At 38.0% G+C, this 20033-nt stretch overlaps 11 protein-coding genes across 11 annotated transcripts; 8 read left to right on the top strand and 3 right to left on the bottom strand.

The window, feature by feature from the left end:
• Positions 1–235: 235 nt before the first annotated feature.
• Positions 236–2380, top strand: FGR29 (Fgr29p; the record flags this gene model as incomplete). Its single annotated transcript, XM_043192815.1, has 1 exon — positions 236–2380. The coding sequence occupies one exon, from the start codon at positions 236–238 to the stop codon at positions 2378–2380; it is 2145 nt and encodes a 714-aa protein (XP_043047870.1).
• Positions 2381–3248: 868 nt separating this feature from the next.
• Positions 3249–4361, top strand: HEM3 (hydroxymethylbilane synthase; the record flags this gene model as incomplete). Its single annotated transcript, XM_043192814.1, has 1 exon — positions 3249–4361. The coding sequence occupies one exon, from the start codon at positions 3249–3251 to the stop codon at positions 4359–4361; it is 1113 nt and encodes a 370-aa protein (XP_043047869.1).
• Positions 4362–5744: 1383 nt separating this feature from the next.
• Positions 5745–6911, top strand: ERG3 (C-5 sterol desaturase; the record flags this gene model as incomplete). Its single annotated transcript, XM_043192813.1, has 1 exon — positions 5745–6911. One exon carries the CDS (start codon positions 5745–5747, stop codon positions 6909–6911), a length of 1167 nt encoding a protein of 388 aa, XP_043047868.1.
• A 613-nt stretch (positions 6912–7524) lies between these two features.
• SSN3 (cyclin-dependent serine/threonine protein kinase) lies at positions 7525–9039 on the top strand (the record flags this gene model as incomplete). Its single annotated transcript, XM_043192812.1, has 1 exon — positions 7525–9039. The coding sequence occupies one exon, from the start codon at positions 7525–7527 to the stop codon at positions 9037–9039; it is 1515 nt and encodes a 504-aa protein (XP_043047867.1).
• A 622-nt stretch (positions 9040–9661) lies between these two features.
• Positions 9662–10210, top strand: CAK1 (cyclin-dependent protein kinase-activating kinase; the record flags this gene model as incomplete). The annotated part of the gene is made up of 1 exon (XM_043192811.1): positions 9662–10210. One exon carries the CDS (start codon positions 9662–9664, stop codon positions 10208–10210), a length of 549 nt encoding a protein of 182 aa, XP_043047866.1.
• Positions 10211–10918: 708 nt separating this feature from the next.
• Positions 10919–12626, top strand: KQ657_002034 (uncharacterized protein; the record flags this gene model as incomplete). Its single annotated transcript, XM_043192810.1, has 2 exons — positions 10919–11840; positions 12574–12626. 2 exons carry the CDS (start codon positions 10919–10921, stop codon positions 12624–12626), a joined length of 975 nt encoding a protein of 324 aa, XP_043047865.1.
• A 614-nt stretch (positions 12627–13240) lies between these two features.
• RIM11 (serine/threonine protein kinase) lies at positions 13241–14503 on the top strand (the record flags this gene model as incomplete). The annotated part of the gene is made up of 1 exon (XM_043192809.1): positions 13241–14503. The coding sequence occupies one exon, from the start codon at positions 13241–13243 to the stop codon at positions 14501–14503; it is 1263 nt and encodes a 420-aa protein (XP_043047864.1).
• Positions 14504–14653: 150 nt separating this feature from the next.
• On the bottom strand, positions 14654–15282 carry KQ657_002032 (uncharacterized protein; the record flags this gene model as incomplete). Its single annotated transcript, XM_043192808.1, has 2 exons — positions 14654–15171; positions 15267–15282. The coding sequence occupies 2 exons, from the start codon at positions 15280–15282 to the stop codon at positions 14654–14656; spliced, it is 534 nt and encodes a 177-aa protein (XP_043047863.1).
• Positions 15283–16023: 741 nt separating this feature from the next.
• Positions 16024–17226, top strand: ERG10 (acetyl-CoA C-acetyltransferase; the record flags this gene model as incomplete). The annotated part of the gene is made up of 1 exon (XM_043192807.1): positions 16024–17226. One exon carries the CDS (start codon positions 16024–16026, stop codon positions 17224–17226), a length of 1203 nt encoding a protein of 400 aa, XP_043047862.1.
• A 73-nt stretch (positions 17227–17299) lies between these two features.
• On the bottom strand, positions 17300–18376 carry KQ657_002030 (uncharacterized protein; the record flags this gene model as incomplete). The annotated part of the gene is made up of 1 exon (XM_043192806.1): positions 17300–18376. One exon carries the CDS (start codon positions 18374–18376, stop codon positions 17300–17302), a length of 1077 nt encoding a protein of 358 aa, XP_043047861.1.
• A 685-nt stretch (positions 18377–19061) lies between these two features.
• KQ657_002029 (gluconokinase) lies at positions 19062–20005 on the bottom strand (the record flags this gene model as incomplete). The annotated part of the gene is made up of 2 exons (XM_043192805.1): positions 19062–19661; positions 20000–20005. The coding sequence occupies 2 exons, from the start codon at positions 20003–20005 to the stop codon at positions 19062–19064; spliced, it is 606 nt and encodes a 201-aa protein (XP_043047860.1).
• Between the last annotated feature and the right edge of the window lie 28 nt (positions 20006–20033).

The following is a 20033-nucleotide window of genomic DNA, read 5'->3' as shown; positions in this document are numbered from 1 at the left end:
TCACCGAATCCATCCATATTAGTGCGGAAATATGAAATGAAGTCATCAATTCAAGCAACCAAATACAAAACACGGAACTTCCTTATCAGGAAGGGGGGGTAATTGAATGCCATTAGAAGATGATCGAGACATGATGATATTATTGCTATCTACTTAAAGATGAGATTATGAACATTGCTTACTTTGTTTTAAAGATTGTTATTATTAGTATTTTGACCTTGAATTGATATTCGATATGCAACGTCGTCGAGATATCAGTACCAACACTTACCAGACATTCCTGAGGCTACGATCATACGACTTTACGTTTTTGTATGTGAAAATCAAAGGGATAATTGACAGTAAATTGAAATTACTGTTGAGATATGAAAACTTCAAACAGCCAGAGATTTATAGATCGATTGTCAGACCGCTCACAAACACACTACTAGAGTTGAAGTCGTTTGAAGAACATGCATTTCTCGTCCATATTCTTCTTTTGCTACGATACGAGTATCAAATCCAATCTCAATTCAACCTTGTCCGATATGATTTACTCCAATCCAAAGCTATTCTTGGGGAGATATTGGCAATCAGAATGCTCAGAGAATATAATGCTCCAACAAGAATGAACTTGTTGTTTGTGGACCCACTTCGAAAGTTTTCAACTCTTGATTTGGCCATCTATTCAGAGCTGAAAAAGTTTCTTTGTCAACCTATCGTGATTCAAATTATGGATAAGTTATATCGTGGAGAAGTCAACATTGTTGGCAATAGTCGCCATAGCAATGTTAGTTTTGATCCAGAGAATCAAAAATTGGTGGCAAGCTCCCAAGTATCATCATATGAAGTTCTTCCCTATAAGGCTCTGGAGGCCACCTTAAAAGATTGTATCAAAAGAGCTACGAATGTTCCAAAGTATGTGGAATACATCAACATAATAAAGTTAATAACCTTGGCAGTAACATATTTGAAATTACTTTTAATGCTGCAGGAAAGCTTTTTGCTTCATTGTCTAATGGTAATTTTAACCATTGAAATGAACATTCAATATATGATAAGAATAAGGTACGTTTCGTGGGAATTGTTGAATAGACTCATTTGGACATATGCTGATTTTGTATTGATATTCCTATTGGATATTACTGCTATCAATCTTATTTTCACTGGGGAACCTCACAAGGTGGCGAATTTGATTCTGATAGTTTTGTTCCCAAAGATAGTTCTTCACATGTTTAGTCATTATGAGTTTCTCAATCTTATTCTTATCAGTTTTAAACAAATGACGTTTAAATTACTTGGTGTCTTCTTCCTTTTTATTAGTTTGATTAGTGGCTATTATGTTAGTTTCATTAAGCTATCCAAATCATATGTTCAAAGCTCAGATGTTCTCTATGGAATGCTTCAGGTTTTCTTTGGGTTTACTCCAGCAATTTGGAGCAATTGGGACAATTATGATAGTTTGGGGAATATCATTCAATTGAATTATTTATTCTTGATGCAGTTCATTCTAAGTACAATACTTGCAATGATATTGTCCCAAGAGTTTGTCAAATTGAATAATGCAAATTTGGAAGAGTTTCATTATTTACAGACATTAAACATACTAGTGGAGCTTAAGCAATCTTTCCAATCGTTTGGTTGGGCAAAATCTCTAGGTTTAAACTATCCCTTGAGTTTGTTTATATGGGCTTTGGAGAAGTATAGCCAGTGGCTGAATAACAAATTTACAGACTCAGAAACGTATAAAAATGGGATGAAGAATTTCACATTTGTTCTGGAACAAAATAGTGATAGACTTACAAGCGTTCAATCAAGAGATACCTTTTGTGTACGGAGGGCATCTATGGATTCGATGTTTCTAGACTTATTATCTCACCCACAGCATCCTTTAGTTCCTGCTGGTAGTCATCCTGACAGGAGTAATGCTACAACAGCACAGATGGCAGGTCCTTCTATGCCAACTCTGATTTCAATTCCGTATTCTGGTGAGCCTATACTTGGATCACAACAAATGATGTCTCCTTCAAGCAAGCTGTTAGGAGTACACCAGCAAAGTATGAGAAGGGCATCTACTAGCTCACGGCCCCGTCATACTACAATGACCAACATCCAAGAGACTCCTTTGCTGAAGCCATTGGATACAAGTGAAAGCAACGGATTAGCCATTGCTCGTTTAGAGACATTAGTGGAGCACTTGGTGCAACTGGTGGATAACTTGAATTACTCTGCTAATGGTAACCGAGGCAGAAACCGAGGGCAGTTAATATCCGAGGGCTCAGCTACTGAAGAGAGCAACCGCACGGCCGAAGACGGGTCTATGCCTATATACCGGACAGAGTCAAATGAATCGATGGAAGATGAATTAAGTCTTGAATATGATTCAGACGCCACAATATAACTGGGTATTGGGACCAGAAATTGGACAGGAATGCAATAAGAAAAGGTATTCAAAGCAAGCTCCTTATATAGTTATAGGCTCTAATATATCGTTTTGCCAACTAAGTTGAAGTTCAGCACGAACATCATCTTTTTGTTTTAAGGCGTTGTCGCAACTGTTGTTTGACATTCTAAACGCCCCTGATTGGTTCAAAAGCAACAGTCATACATATGATTTTTCCTCTTTCGTTTCCCCGAGTATCGCTCTAGGTATTGTCACAAGCATTCCTGTAGGTCGCTCGATATTGCCGTAAACAGTAATTTTTCCCCTTGTTACAAATTGTTCGTTTCTGATTCGCACAGCGAGGTCACCAGTGGAGGGCCTCGGGTGCAGCTTGTTTAATAATCAAAGTCTTGTGCTTGTTACAATTACCCACTTCATTATGCGGAGAAACGCAGTTTAGTGTCAGAAAGAGGTTAATCATTGTACATTTTCTTAGTGGATTCCGTCTACTTTGAGTTAGATTTCCCGGTGAATTTTTCAGACGTTGGATATGGCATGACATAACTTACTGATTACAATATATATAGATTCTAGAATCCACTTTCTACTTGGGTATATATCAGATATTTTTAGCAGCTAAAACATAAACATTATTTTCATTTAACATTATTTTCATTTTTTTACTACTTTGGTAATAGTATCGTCTTGAATTGGCCAGTTCAAGTCCGTCAATTTAGTAGTTTTTCACTGACCTCCACACTATTTTTTTAAAAGCGATTTCTTCAAACGGTTTTGGGGTAAATTTTGATTCCGAAGACTAGAGCGAAAAAAATTTGATAACCAATAAATCTGACTTTGAAACTAATTAGCACCGATGCCTCATAACATGAACACTGAGATGACTCGGGAGTACACACTGGGACACAGCAATATAGTTCACATAGGTGGTAGAAAGTCTCGACTTGCGGTTGTCCAAAGTGAGCATGTGAAGGCTGCTATTGAAAAGGCTTTACCAGAAATGCAGTGTGACATTTTAGCCTTGAGTACTTTAGGTGATAAGATTCAAAATAAACCTTTGTATTCTTTTGGTGGGAAAGCCTTATGGACCAAGGAGTTGGAAATACTATTACAACCTCATGATTTTCCAGAATATCCTCAACTTGATTTGATTGTACATTCATTAAAGGACATGCCCACAAATTTACCTGAAGAATTTGAGTTAGGATGCATTACTGAAAGAGAAGATCCTCGTGATGCCTTAGTTATGGCTAAGGGAAGTCCATATCGTACTTTGGCTGACTTACCTGTAGGTGCAACTGTGGGAACGTCATCTGTTAGAAGATCGGCTCAATTAATTAAAAACTATCCTCACTTGAAATTTGAAAGTGTTAGAGGAAATCTTAATACCCGGTTAGCTAAGCTTGATGATCCGGAATCTGTATTTAGTTGTTTAATTTTGGCTGCTGCCGGATTAATTCGTATTGGTTTAGGAGGAAGAATCACATCGCTGTTAGATTGTCCTGAAATGTATTATGCTGTGGGTCAAGGAGCCTTGGGAGTAGAAATAAAACGTGGTGATACGAGAATAAAACAGATTATGCGTCAAATTGAACACCTTCCTACCACATATTGTTGTTTGGCAGAGAGAGCATTGATGAGATATTTAGAAGGTGGATGTTCAGTACCAATAGGAGTTAAAAGTGATTATAATGAACAAACTAAAATGTTATCTTTGAAAGGGATAATTGTTTCTCCTGATGGTCAACAATGGATCGAAGATGTGGTTGAAGGAGTTATAATCACTGAAAAGTCAGATGCTGAAAAGGTTGGTATACAATTGGGTGATTTATTGATTGCTAAGGGTGCAAAAGAGATATTACAAGCCATTGATTTTGAAAGAATTAATAGACCTCCAATCTCAGCTATACCCACGCCTACACCATCCAGAGCAGAGTTCAGACCATTTGAACTTCATCAACTGCAAACTGTTGAACAATAATGCGGGGGACAAAGAAATTGAAAATGGCAGCAGAGAGAAAGAAAGAATAGTGGGCAGCAGATTTGGCAATACCAGGATTTTCAACCAATAAATAGGTGTTTATTGGTTGAGTTATTGCATCGTCATCATGATCATCGTCATCAACAACAATTTCAGAGATATAATGTCACTTATTACACTTTTTCAAAAGTGTGATTTATTGACATGAATAATGGTCTCCAAATTTTATTTTATTTATTTCATTCTTATACATACATTTATTAGCTGCCGTTGCAGCATACCGTTCAGTTTATCTTGTGAGTTAATTTTTATTCCTTCATACTTAATGTCTTGTTATGGTTAGCATATACGATCTACTTAGTAAATACTTTCATTATCATTTTTTTTGTGACTGTGACAAGTAGAACTATTCTTCGTTACTACTTGTGCTGTGCATATAACCCTTCTGTGCAAAGTCACGATTCAGGCTTTTAGATCCTCGGAATTCGCTATTTTCTGGCAGCCACATGATCGGTTTCTATGCAAACAAACCAGTAGGGAAGATTTGAGGCTCACTTGGTTTCACGTGCCACCTCTAAACTTGAGCAAAACATTACGTAATGATCCCCTTTTTCCTAAAAGACATGGCGCCGATTCCGCATTCTCCGACTAAAGGGAATTCACAAAATTGAGTTTCGGTTCTGAGATCTCATTGGAAAGAGAGGTTTTAATCTCCGATCAAGAAAGTATTCCCGCGCTACCAATATATCTAATTCTCTCGTATAATTTTTCAATGGAGTGTGTGTGCGTGGGTAATTAAACGAGGGTATGGGCTAACTAGTATTATACGAAGCAAAAAAACTCAGAGTCGAACGGTATTCAGTTAGTAGGCCCAAGTAGGCTTTTATTTGACATCATCGACCGATGTTATTTCGACTAACAATAATAATAATAATAATAATAATAATAATAATAATAATAATAATAATAATAATAATAATAATAATAATAATAATTCAAAAATAGTACCATAAAAAGTCTCATGGATCAGTTCATCGTTCAAAACAGTAAACGAATCATCAGCTCACACATTACTATTACTATTGATGTAGACATAAAGTATGTACATATATAAGGTGTAGAATACCTTAGTTTATTTTTTATACCAATATCTATTACTCCACTCTCATCTTGAACTCACGTTCTTCATTATTGTTTCTGTTCAAGTACAGCTATTCCTTCCTCATCGTGTTTCGGTACTGAAGGGGTTATTTCCGTCTCGTATAGGGTTTTAAACGATCGCGGTCCCAGAAAAAAACATATAACGGAGAAGTCATCTTAAGGGAAAGTCTTCTATTTGATATACAAAAGGCATTATCACCATATAAAGAACTCTCTCTCATCATGGATATCGTGTTGGAGGTTTGCGATACATACTTGTTTGACAAGTTTTACGCAACTGTTTTACCCAAGAACGGAGTTGTTGCTCAAAAATGGTCTCAACTTACTTATGGATCCGTGCTTTCCCATAATAGTACCATAGCTGCTGCAGCAACTGCAGCAGGCGGAGTAGATGGAGATTCTGGATTCCTTTTCAGAAGTTCCGGATGGTCTCTTCCACTCCCAGTACAAATTGTGGTTAACCTCATCGGTAAATTACAACGTAAAGATGAAATCTACGGCAAGGTACCTACTCAGATAGTGGCACCCTCGATATGGGCAACAGAATCATTTCTTGCTAGATCAAATTTATTGAGAGAAGCCTTATCTATTTTTGTTATCACCACTATCTTTGGATGGCTATTATATTTCTTAGTTGCTGGGTTGTCATACATGTATGTATTTGATAGAAGAATTTTTAATCATCCAAGATACTTGAAGAATCAAATGAGGTTAGAAATCATCCAGGCAGCTACATCTATTCCAATTATGGTTCTTTTAACTAATCCATTCTTTGTTCTTGAATTACAAGGGTTCTCTAAATTATACTTTCCTATTGATGATTCAACTGGGGGATGGAATCGTATATGGTGGTCCATTCCTGCTTTTATTCTTTTCACTGATTGTGGTATTTATTTTATTCACAGATGGTTACACTGGCCCTCAGTTTACAAGGCTTTGCATAAACCCCATCACAAATGGATCGTTTGTACACCATTTGCTTCTCATGCTTTCCATCCCGTAGATGGTTGGTGCCAATCTTTACCATATCATATCTACCCACTTTTGTTCCCATTACACAAAGTTTTGTATCTTGCCTTATTCCTGTTTGTTAACTGTTGGACAGTTATGATTCATGATGGTAACTATATGTCCAATGACCCTGTGGTTAATGGTACTGCATGTCATACTGTGCATCACTTATACTTTAATTACAATTATGGACAGTTTACAACGCTTTGGGATAGAATTGGAGGTTCGTACAGAAGACCAGACGATTCTCTCTTCTTAAAGGACACTCAAAAGGAACAAGATAAAAAGATTTGGAAGGAACAAGTTGTTCAAATGGAAGAGATCAGAAATGAATTGGAAGGGAAGGTCGATGATAGAGTTTACATTGAAGAAGAATAAAAACGTAATTTTATCCCAATATTGTCTTATTTGATTGTTCGCTTTTTTGTCTACTTCGGTTTCTTTCTAAATTTTATGATGCTTCACTCTTTACCTTCTTAATATTTTTTTTATCACTCTATACTGTTTGCAATCACTGAGCTTATAGTTGCAGACATATTCTATCACGGATTGTATGCCAAGGACATACTTTATTATATATACTATTATACACGTTTTATAACTTCAAGTAGCTCAGGATCTTTATATAGATGCAAAAACCATACAAATTCTGGCAGGTTACCCGGCACCATTCCCGATTAGGAACTGACATTGAGTATTAACTATTCGGATGAAAGGTGACCACTTAAGGCATAGATTAGGAAGAAATTACTTGGTAAAGACATCATATTCGTAAAAGAGCGTCTAAAGACACCAATAAACATAAACATAATCAAATTCATTGAAATCAAACGAAGGACTACGCTTGCAAAGATTTTTTCCAACACCTTAATCACCAAGTTATTTGGCAGACATTTTATGCGCTAGTTAAATGCAATCTCAACAACACATTCCAATAAACACTAGCTTGGGAGCAAGCACAACTGCAGCTACCATATCACAACCATCATTGATGGCCCTGAGCAACATTCTTACTCTTGGGCCGTTTAAACACCGCAAAGATCTTATGCGAGAAACAGTTCTACTGAAGTTCACTGTGTTGGGCTATATTGCTGCAGGAACTTACGGTAAAGTATACAAGGCAAAGATGAAGGATTCCAAGAAAGATAATTTAACTCGTGGAACACTTGGAGATAATAATTCTGGGATTGGGGTTGGAGTTAACGGCTCCAACTCAGTTGGATCTGGGCTTGGAGGCGGCTCTGGGTCTACACTTGGGAGTAGTGCAATAAGTGGTGGAGGAGGAATAGATGTGTTTTCTAAGCTGGTTGGAGATAGAAATGCTTCAATGAGTAATTCTGGACCAGCAGGAGCCACAATACATACCGGCACCAATAGAGTTGAAAATGAAGGAACAAAGGAAGAAGCAGACGATGATGATAAGCAACCAGATAATAAATACTTTGCCATTAAAAAGTTTAAAACTGATAACCATACTACACTGAAAAACTATGGCCATGATATCAATGGTAACGAGATTGTTCACTATACGGGGATTTCCCAGAGTGCAATTCGAGAAATGTCATTATGTCGAGAATTAAACTACAAGAATATAATTAAAGTGATTGATATTGCATTAGAGAATAAATCAATTTATATGATTTTTGAGTTTTGTGAACATGATCTTCTTCAAATTATTCATTTCCATTCACATCCTGATAATGGTAAAATCCCTGAATTTACCATCAAATCACTTATATGGCAAATCCTCAATGGTGTTACGTATTTGCATAAGAATTGGATCATTCATCGTGATTTAAAGCCAGCCAATATTATGGTTTCGTCCAACGGTGTGGTTAAGATTGGAGATTTGGGACTTGCTAGGAAATTCAATAACCCACTACAAACGTTGTATACTGGGGACAAGGTGGTGGTTACTATTTGGTATAGAGCACCTGAATTATTACTTGGAACCCGTCACTACACACCCCTGATAGATTTATGGGCTATTGGATGCATTTTAGCTGAACTTTTAAGTTTACGTCCTATATTCAAAGGAGAAGAAGCCAAAATGGATCTAAATAATAAAAAGGCTATCCCATTCCAAAAAAATCAGTTAATAAAAATATTGGAAATCTTGGGAACTCCAACTACTGCTCAATGGCCAGCATTAACCAAATATCTTGAGTATCCAACATTTCAACTGCAAATTCCTCAATCTTATCAACCACAACTTGGAAACTGGTATAAACTGATAGGCCAGCAAAATAAACAATGTTTTAATCTTTTATCAAGATTATTAGACTATGACCCTATACAGAGACTAACAGCAGATAATTCCTTATTGCATCCATACTTTATGGAATTGCCTAAAGTCTCCGAAAACGCTTTTGAAGGTATAACGTTCCGCTACCCTAGAAGGCGTATTTATCCTGATGATAACGATATTGCTTCTTCAGCTCAACAACAGAGCTACAAAAGACACGGGTTTGATGCTAATGCTAGTGCTCGTAAACGTCATAGATAAATTAGAGCACAATAGAGACCATTTTTCATACTTGGTGCTACCAATCTGATCACAAAAATAATAGAGTTAGATGCTACTCTCATCAACTTTTACTTATGAGTTTCAGTGAGGTTCATTGTTGTACAAACAACCGACGTCAAAGTCGTATACAATGACTTCATCATATAAACGAGGAATCCTTTTAAAGCATACGCGCACAAGTGATATATATCAAGGTACTATTGACGATGTTGACAAGCCCTTTACTACTTCAGCGCCATTGTTTGCTCTAAAAGTTGTGGACCCTGATTTCTACCAAGCACCGCACAGTATACGGCGTGAAATAAGACTATTGAGGCATCTTCAGGGTTCTGGGAATGAAAACATTTGTGATCTCATCAACGTAGATTGGGACACAGACCTGGTAACTATTGTGATGCCGTTGTACGCAATGACATTAGACGAATACTTGAAACATCATACAAGAAAAAGAACCCGAATGGGTGCCAATGGATTGCAGTTTCACTCGGTATCTCTGGCACCTGTAATTGAACTAGACTCTATTCTACTTGGGTTGCTCAAGGGACTTTCATTCATACATTCCCAAGGAATTATTCACCGCGACATCAAGCCGCTGAATCTTATGTTACCCAGTCTCCAAGACGTTTGCAGTGTCAAGATATGTGATTTCAGTATCAGTTATGAAATTGGTGGAGACAATGGGACCGAACTGGATAATGCCAAATATACTGATGTGGGCACTGGCATTTATAAAGCTATAGAACTTTGTTTTGGGGTATGTTCATATCTGTGTGAGGTTGATATTTGGGCCATGGCAATAATGATGACACTAATGTATCTGGATACTGATTTACCCACGATTATGCTGCCTGGAGATAGTAGTGATCTAGAAATGAGCGATCTTATGGTAATCAAAACAATATTTGAAAGCTTGGGTACTCCATCTATTGCACCTTCAGTCGAAGATAAGAGATTATTTTGGCCCCAAATGGATAATGATAATTACCATTTCAAACAATTCCTGTTTGTGCCCAATGCTCGCAAATCTGTGGAGTCATTACTTCCACGATGTCATTCCAAACCAGTTCGTAAAGTGTTTGAGCATCTGGCAGTATATCAGAGTTCTGAAAGAGCATCTTCAAGCATATTATTGGAGATGATGTTGGAATAAACAAAAGAAATAGTGAGCTTGCTGATTCACGTAGGGCTGATTTGGTACCCTCGGAAGTAAAGATTTAACACCTTCTGCTGCTTAAATTATTTTTACGTTGCCTTGAATGGTACATCCACTACCTTAAAATATGGTGTGGGGGTTGGTAGGTAGAGGTAAAGCAAGAGGTGGTGTTCTTTTTGAATTAAATTACCTTAAACGTGAGTCCGTTCATACCCTTTAACTCTCCTCAAGCTGATTAGGGGGCAGGATTCTCTGGTATTGCTTTGGAAACGTGAAAAGGGCGAAACTTTGATTATTTCCGGGATATATTTATATGTATATATACACTTATGGCGTGAATTACTATATTGGGTTAGACAAGAATAGTTATCATCACAATCCTGAAAATCCGGAATTCCTATGTTGAGCCATTGACCAAAACGTGACAGTGCAGAAGTTTACCCCACCTTGCTACACTAACAAGGCAAGAAAAACCACTCCCCTCCTTTCCGCCTATAGGAAAGGCTGTCAATATTCTGTGTAAGTAATAGTCATGTAGGAAGAAGTAAAAAGTATACTGGGAAGTTGTCATCACGAACACTAGCAATACTTATTATTACACGAGCTAGTGATCAAGACTAAACAAAAACATATAAACTCAGAACCTTATCTGTTACAGAACCAAAAACATCTTACTCTAATATCGACATATTATATTTTTACAGTATGTCTGCGCTTATGAATCGTTTCAGACGTAAAGATGTTGGTGAAACCAACGAAGAGTATATTAGGCGTCTCAACTATGACGAGTTGGAAGAGAAATACGATATCCATAAATATTATCCTCAGTATATTCACAACGGAGAAATATCCACACCACAGCTTAGAGCTATGTTGAAGGACAAGCCAATCTATCACAAGGTGAAACCACAGAACAAACCGGCAGAAAAAGCTAAAGTTAACGAGAATAGCCAAGGCATCAGCAACGGTATTCGTCAAGATAATGATAGTGGGAATAGTGGTCGAACTAATGGTAGAGCTCTCACGAATTACAGTAATGGTCTGTTCAAAAATGGTGGTAAAGCTCAAAATATCATGAGAAATGGTCATGGTCATAGTAACGTTAATGGGTTTAGTAACAGCACTCATGCTAATACCACTACAGTACATAAACTGGACCAAGGACGTACTGCATCATCTACTCACAAAGGTCTTAATGGCGGTGAAGAACTTGGGGGATATGCTGAAAGATGTGGATCTATCAACAATCCTACAGCTACAGCTACATCTATGGGAACTACATTGTCTGGTGTGACGATTAACGCTCCTATTACCATTCCAAATGGGAATAGTGGTAACGGGTCGAAGTTTGGAAATCTATTCCGCAACCCATTCAAGGATCTGTTAGGAACAGCACGGTCTTTTGATCAGAGTAAATCAGAAATGACCTTAAGAAGGAAACTGGAGTTGAAAGAAGATTCAGACAAATTACGTAGAAACAGTGCTATTACCAATAAAGTCAAAGGTAATCAAGTTCAGGCACCACCAGGTACCAGAGTTGGCACGAAGATGATTCGCATTCGAGGAAACAGTGCTTCATCCCATAAGAATGATTTGGGCTATGGCTTAGCAGCTGCTCAAGGAAAAGGTATGTATCAACTAACAAAAATACTCTAGGGAGAAAGAACCATAAGATCAAATCATAATGATAATTTGAGTACATCAAATCAAAATCAATAACCAGCAAGATTCAATACTATGTTTGTCTTATCTTGTTTCGTACAAGATGATTTAAGGTGGTCGGATTGTGGTCGGAATACAATCCGGAATCATGTAAAGGACTGGGGTAAGTTTTATTTTTTCTTTGGCGGCGGGGCGAAAATGTGGGGAACAAATAGTCAATCAAAAGTCATTACGAATTAAAATGGAAAGGAGACCATTTTGCTAATTAACACAACACAAATCGATTTGGGTGTCATGCAAATATTAGGGGATAGGATGTGGTTCTGGGTCTGGGTCCTGAAAGAGGTTGGTCATAGATTTTCTTTACTGAGTCCAAAGTATCTGACTACAACCGAAGTCATCATTGTACCTTGTCAAGCTAAATGCGTGAAACTGATACTGCCGTACAAATAATATGCCTAAGCATAGATACAAAGAGAAACACAATAGCTTACACTTAAAATGAGAATGTATGGAGCACAAATTAGATTTCACCATATGCACACTACCTTGTCATTGAAGGGGTAACCTAGATGAACTAGTTGATATTTGCACCTTACTTGTTTATGGTAGTTTCCCCAACACGTTGAGTCAAGTCAAATCAAATCAAAATCATTCCCCTATTTTCAGTAATTTCTGGGAATGACCAATAGAACGAGTCGAAATGGGTAAGAATAACGCTAAACATTCTATTGATGTTGTATTTTCTTAATCCAGCTAAGGTTGTGATGATGTTGGTGTTGGTGCGTGTGATGTCATAGCCTAAGTTACCTTGCACGTGACCGTGCCCCGCGATTCCTTTGGTCCAAACACGACTCAGCCCACCTCCGCTTTTTGTCACGACTTTGCGTCGTGGGATGACTGGGGACGAAAATGTGGGTGGTGATTGTTTCCAGAGAAAATCTTTGCTCCAGACAACAACCTAATTACTTGAATCGACTTACCACCACGTTGGCATTTGCATAGTTGTTTATTAGATTTTAGTGGATCACATTGATTTCTTTCAGTAGACAACCATCCTATCAATCCTATAAGATTTTGTGTTGGTGTGTGAACCCGGCGAACTTCAGTGTAATCATATACCTACCGTCCTGTCCAAATATCTATTATTTCACTTACCCTACATTTTGACATTAATCAGTGACTATTAATATTGATACTGATTGCAATACTTTTATTGATTGATTGGTTTGAGTTTATTATAATTACCTACTCGCTTACCATAAAAAGAATTGTGCCAATTTTGATTCATTAAAATTTGATCTTGATCTTGTTACTTTTTCCTAGACACTTTCTCTTATTTCCTTTGATAGAACAACCACTAACATGAGTACAGTGGAAGTCGTTACAGAGAAGGTCAACGATGGCCGTACTGGTGATGTTACCCAAATCCAATACACCCAATCGCAAATGGTTGGTCATGGATCATTTGGGGTTGTTTTCCAAACTACAATTCTCCCTACTAATGAAATCGCAGCCATTAAAAGGGTGTTGCAAGATCGTAGATTCAAGAATAGAGAATTACAAATTATGAAATTGGTTCATCACAGAAACATTGTCGACTTAAAATACTACTTTTATACAAACAATGACAAACAGGAATTGTATTTGAATTTGATTCTTGAGTTTGTACCGGAAACCCTTTACAAGGCTTCGCATTATTATGTTCTGAAACGTTTGTCAATGCCTGCTCTTGAAGTCAAGTTGTACACTTACCAAATGTTTAGGGCTTTGAATTACATTCATTCTCAAGGCATCTGTCATCGAGATATCAAACCTCAAAACTTATTGATCAACCCACAAACAAATGAATTGAAACTTTGTGATTTTGGCTCAGCTAAAATTTTGAACCCCAATGAACCAAATGTCAGTTATATTTGTTCAAGATATTATAGAGCTCCAGAACTTATTTTTGGTGCAACCAATTACACTACTAAAATTGATGTATGGTCTGCTGGATGTGTCATGGCCGAATTAATACTTGGTCAACCACTATTCCCTGGAGAAAGTGGAATTGACCAATTGGTTGAAATTATCAAGGTTTTGGGTACTCCCACAAGAGATCAAATCAAAAATATGAATCCAAATTACATGGAACATAAATTCCCCCAAATCAAGCCAATCCCATTATCCAAAATTTTTAAGAAAATGCTGGCAGATTGCATTGGGTTCCTTTCTCGTGTTTTGCAATATTCTCCTCTTGACCGGATTAGTTGCATTCAAGCACTTGTAGATCCATACTTTGATGAATTGCGTAATCCTCAAACCAAATTACCCAACTACAGAAAGTTATTTTCACAGCAATATCATGGCAACAATTCTTCAACAGCTGATGGATCTTCAAGCATTAGTAATGGTGGTAGTGGGATGAATAATGCCACTTATCAAATATATGCTTCTCAACCGGATATAAAGGAATTGCCTGAATTATTTGATTTTGACGATCGAGAGTTATCTGTGGAGCCATCACTCAACGAGCATTTGGTGCCATTGTTTGCATATGAACGGTTGTTATTACGTTCTGGACGTAAAGATCTCGCTGATTTTGTTCCCTTGTCACCTGAAGAGTTGATTGTGACGTTGGAGTGAAATAATTTAATTTTTGTCCACTTACTTTGTAATGAATGATGCTTCTTTTCTTCTTGGTTTATCATTTTGATTGCCTTTATATTTCTATAGAATTTTCATTGATGAAATAATGAATATATATAATAGTCAAAATTAGTATGGTAGATGTATTTACAATCTGGGTTTGGTGATCCTTTTAGACTCAACTTTTTTAAGTTGGTTTGTTTCATTCTCACTTGTTTTAGGCTTCCTCTTACTGAACATCTTAGTGAAAGGCAATACAAACCACCGAGCAAAGTATGGCATCCCCCAAAGACTAATCATTACACGTACGGGGAATAGCGCCTTAACTATAGCGTAACTGTATGCACCTTCCATTACAAGTCTTGTTTTCTCTTGAAGACTTATTTGAGCAATACCAGCCAGATCCAAACATTTGTCCACTAATGCGCTGGCCTTATCCATTGCGAATGAAGGAAGATCGGCAGCAAAGATAGCAGACGAATGATCAACGTAATTATGCAACCCGTACCAGATCCCCACGAGAGGCACTATGGCCGTTAATTCATGAAGGATAACAAAGGCAGTGACGTGGGAGAAGGGTGCATTGGCGAATTGGGTAACATATTGGTGCATGAACTTGGGAACCCTTTTAAGTATTGCATTGGGAGGAGGTTGTCGCAGTGGATCTGTATTTGATGGAGGAGGATGAGTAGGAGGAGGTGAAGAGGACGATGAAGTTGAAGATCCAGGCTTTGTGAATAATGCCCTTGTATAAGGCAACCTTCCAATAAAGCCATTTGGTATTCTAGTCAAGCGGGGGCCAGAGCTCACGTTTGACCTTACGCAAGATCTTAACCCTATTTGAATCATAGATCAATGTGTAAATGCGTATTGTACTATAAATGGTAAATGGTAAATGGTAACAGTGGCTTTGAATCGGCAGTTACAGTGATTTTGAATGCGTTGACTGTACATTTTTATAAATCGCAGCGAGAACTTCAAACCATACTCAAACCCCTACTAGCAGTTAACATAGCACAGAATTCCTTTATTGTGGATAATTGTTGTTAGATATGTTGATAGTGTATAAAACATAGCTAAAACGTTTTATAAGTAATTAAATCATACATGAATACACACAAACGTATATACAAGGCGGTAGATGGTTGTAACCAGGTAACCGTTACTAGCTAGTAAGTACATAGGAAGAACTTTAAAATGCCCCAGTCCATTCGTACACCATACCTATCTATACGACGACATTACTAATAATATGCCTCGCTGTGAAGATTGCATTAAATGGGTGCTTATCTGCTAAGTATGACGGAGTTAAAACGAATGGATAACAGGACTCGGATTTGTAGTGCCGCTCCGCACAAGCTTCGTTTAGCGATCTTCAACTCTCGTTTAATTGTTTTTGGCATTTTCGGTCGAGAGTGAGAAATGGTATAAAAAGATTTACGATTTCGCCTAAAGCGGCTACAAGTTTTTAATTGGAGCAATTTCTACACCATCATCATTATCACTACAACCTACTAATGTCTGTGTATATTGTATCAGCTGCTAGAACCCCAATTGGAGCCTTCCAAGGATCTCTCTCTTCTGTTGGCTATGTTGACTTGGGTGCCACTGCCGTTAAGGGTGCCTTAGCAAAAGTTCCAGAAATAGACGTGTCAACTGTCGATGAAGTCTTTTTTGGTGGTGTCTTACAAGCCAATGTGGGTCAAGCTCCAGGTAGACAAGTTGCTTTGAAAGCAGGATTACCTGATTCTGTTGTTGTTACTACTGTTAATAAGGTTTGTGCTTCAGGTATGAAGGCTATCATTTTAGGCGCTCAAACTATTTTATGTGGGAATGCTGATATTGTTGTTGCTGGTGGTGCTGAAGCTATGTCCAATACTCCTTACTATTTACCAAGTGCTAGATCAGGTGCTCGTTACGGTGATTCTACCTTGGTTGATGGTATCCAAAAGGATGGGTTATTAGATGCTTACGATCAAGTATTGATGGGTAATGCTGCTGAAAAGTGTGCCGCTGATCATTCCATCTCTAGAGAAGATCAAGATAACTTTGCTGTTGATTCATATAAAAAGGCTCAAGCTGCTCAAGCCAATGGTAAGGTTAATTGGGAAATCGTTCCTGTTACCATTAAAGGTGCTAGAGGTAAGCCTGATGTGGAAGTATCTGTTGATGATGAACCAAAGAGATTGGATGAAGCTAGATTAAGATCTGCAAGAACAGTTTTCCAAAAGGAAAATGGTACTGTCACTGCACCTAATGCTTCTAAATTAAATGACGGTGGTGCTGCTGTTATTCTTGTTTCTGAATCTAAATTGAAGGAATTAGGTTTAAAACCATTGGCAAAGATTTCCGGTTGGGGTGAAGCTGCTAGAAAACCAATTGATTTCACAATTGCTCCATCTTTGGCTGTTCCAAAGGCTTTGAAGCATGCCAAGTTAAATGCTTCAGATATTGACTTTTTTGAATTCAATGAAGCTTTCTCTGTTGTTGGATTAGCTAACGCTCAAATTTTGGACCTCCCACAATCTAAGATTAATGTCTATGGTGGTGCCGTTGCTTTGGGCCATCCCTTGGGTTGTTCTGGTGCTAGAGTTGTTGTCACCTTATTGAATGTCTTAACTACTGAAGGTGGTAAGTATGGATGTGCTGCTATTTGTAACGGTGGTGGTGGTGCTTCATCCATTATCATAGAAAAACTTGATAGTGACTTCAAGTTGTAATAAATAATAGTGTCCATTATATATAGTACAAATCAGCTATTCGAAAATAATATAATATAATATAATTCTTTTCTCATGTATCGTTAGGAATATAGATCTTTCTTTTACTTAATTCATGGACTGTCCATATCCAAGTTCTTGCTGCATAATCCATATTATTGGCCACGGTAGAAGGCTCGGATTCTATTCCCCCCGTGGCATAGTATTTCCCATTATCCTTTTCAACAGTTAAATCTGGATCAAGAGCGCACCGCACTGAAGCCAAGGCACCTTGTTCATTCGACACGCCAAACATCCATCCAAACACTTGGAAAATCACCCAGAAAAGTATGCCAATGATGGGTAGGCGGGTCCAGTAACTGAAGAGATTAGTATTCATAACAAAGCCAGGATGGACTGATACACAAAGAATCTTAGGATTCCGTAGTGCTAGCATTTTCATAAAGTGAATGCCCGCGGTTTTGGCCATTCCATATCGGAGCCAAGTGAAAAGAATATTCGGACGGAGGTTAAACCAAGTTTTAGGACTGAAATATCTGAATGCCAAGTTATGACCGACTGAACTTAAATAGATAATTCTGGGACACACAACGGTTGTTGAAGATTTCTTCTGGGATTCCTTTTCAACCACTCTTTCAAGTAAAGGTAAAAGTTTTGTAGTGAGTACAAAGGGAGCAATGTAATTTGTTTGCATTTGAATTTCAAACTTATTCTTAGTCAATTGGAAAGGTAAGGCCATCACGCCAGCGTTATTGACCAAAACATGAAGATATTTCTCTCTTCTTTTAAATTCTTCCACTGCAAGAAAGACCAGGCTTAAATCCGTGAAATCGATATACATAAAGTGTAATTCACCCAAATGTCTATTAGCTGATTGTGAAGGTGAATATGACTGTCGGATCCTAATAGCTTCTTCTTTCATTTCAGTTATGCTTTTGTAGCCTCTAGATTTGGACCGTCCAAATACATACACCACGTACCCATGAAGATATAGATGCAAACTGGTATAGTAACCAATACCACTGTTACCTCCAGTGACTATAGCCAGTCTACGGTCGCCTGGAATTAGGAATGGGAATGCATCAGGGTCATGTGTTGGTGAAATGGGAGAACGAGATGCTTCATGAAGTCTTTGAACCACATTCATCATCAACGCAGAATTATATAGACGGACGGACAAACGAACGGACAAAAGTAAATCCTGCTTATATTCTCTTTTGACACTGGTGTTTATGCTTTAGACTCTTTAACGTTAAGTGGTGATAAAAAAAATCTAAAAAATGTTCCGCTCATTCGCACCAATTTTGTTATCAAAGAAACTAAATGGGTTGCTACGTGCTATACAGTCCTACGGATCCTCAGACGATATCTATATTAGTCTATCTTAATGCAGCGCAATGATACAAAGGTATTCTACTGAAATCGAGAAGAAACCAGTACTTAGTACCGAGTGTGCCACACTATACAAAACTCAGCCTATCGCACGGTAGTGTGAATGGAAATCCATATAAGTTCCGAACCTCCCTCTCCGCTTTAGGGGGAGACGGACCAAAGGTCAAAACTATGCAAGCATTTATGTATCACCTGATATAAACAAAATTAACCAAAACACCGGTCGAATATCAACGGGTGTCCTAACTAATTCGGTATTATACTGGATGCGAAAAAAATATTAGCCAGGATTATGGCCTCTGTTATAGGCTTATTGTTATTTACAGTGGTTCATTATGGGTGCAACTATAATCATCTTGTTTTACCAAAGGTAATTACATATGACTTCTACAGCTTTTTCCTACCTACCACATTATATTGAAGCTGGCTATATACGTACCTGTTTAGTCATCCTGAGGATGGCTTTTATCCAAATCTACTACTATCTCGTTGTATATCCTTTCAGGGTCCTTGTCCGTGGTGTCGACTTCAAGTGCCTCACCACCATTCTTTAACAATTCTGCGCCCTCGGGGATTTGCATAATTTCATACTGTGAGTGGACCATATCCAGTTTCATGTAATGACCTTGTCGGCCATTCACTCTACGAAGCAATTCTTCATAAGTTGTATGGAGGAACACAAACCTGAAATGGACAGTTGTTTTGGCATCTGTGGCAACTCTCTCAGCAGTCTGCTTAATGTAGTCACGATACATCTTCTTCAACATTGAACAGGAGACAACACATAAATGGCCATTGGGGTTTGATATGGCTTTGGAGGAAGCTTGCTCGGTTAATGTCTGCAACCATCCCCATCTATCATCGTCTGTTAATGCAATACCTTGTGACATCTTGTCAACGTTGGCTTGAGGGTGAAGAGAATCACCTTCGAGGAAGGGACATTCATAATGCTTAGAAAGTAGTTCTGCAATGGTTGTTTTACCTGTTCCTGCGGGACCCCCGACTACTATAACTGTAGGCATGCTGTTGTGTATTCTTGCTTGCTAGTAATTTTCTGTCTTTTCATTCCTATCTGAAAGCTTTGGTTATTCGACTTCTTATGTACTTTGCTGAGAGCTGCACTGACTGCCCAACTAAAGTGGAGGTGAACGTTTGTGGGGCAGTAAGTGGGGGAAAGATGCATTCTTTTCACACCCCAAAAAATACAAATGGTGGGGGACGTGGGGGACACTAGGGGTACCTTGAGATCAAAAATCCTGGTACCAAAATAACCTTCAGTAACAATACCGTTCAAAGAATTTAAAGCCCTGTCTATCGAAGGACAATGAGGTGTTCTGCATTGAGTACAAGCTATCTAAGAGATCTATAAACATGGTATTACGTGCATTATTTACAAGAAGGGAAAACGGTTGCAT

This window comes from Scheffersomyces spartinae, assembly GCF_019049425.1.
Source record: "Scheffersomyces spartinae strain ARV_011 chromosome Unknown scaffold_19, whole genome shotgun sequence".
Taxonomy (NCBI): domain Eukaryota; kingdom Fungi; phylum Ascomycota; class Pichiomycetes; order Serinales; family Debaryomycetaceae; genus Lizanozyma; species Lizanozyma spartinae.
The sequence above is the reverse complement of the archived record's forward strand: the minus strand, read 5'-3'. Positions and strand labels throughout refer to the sequence as shown.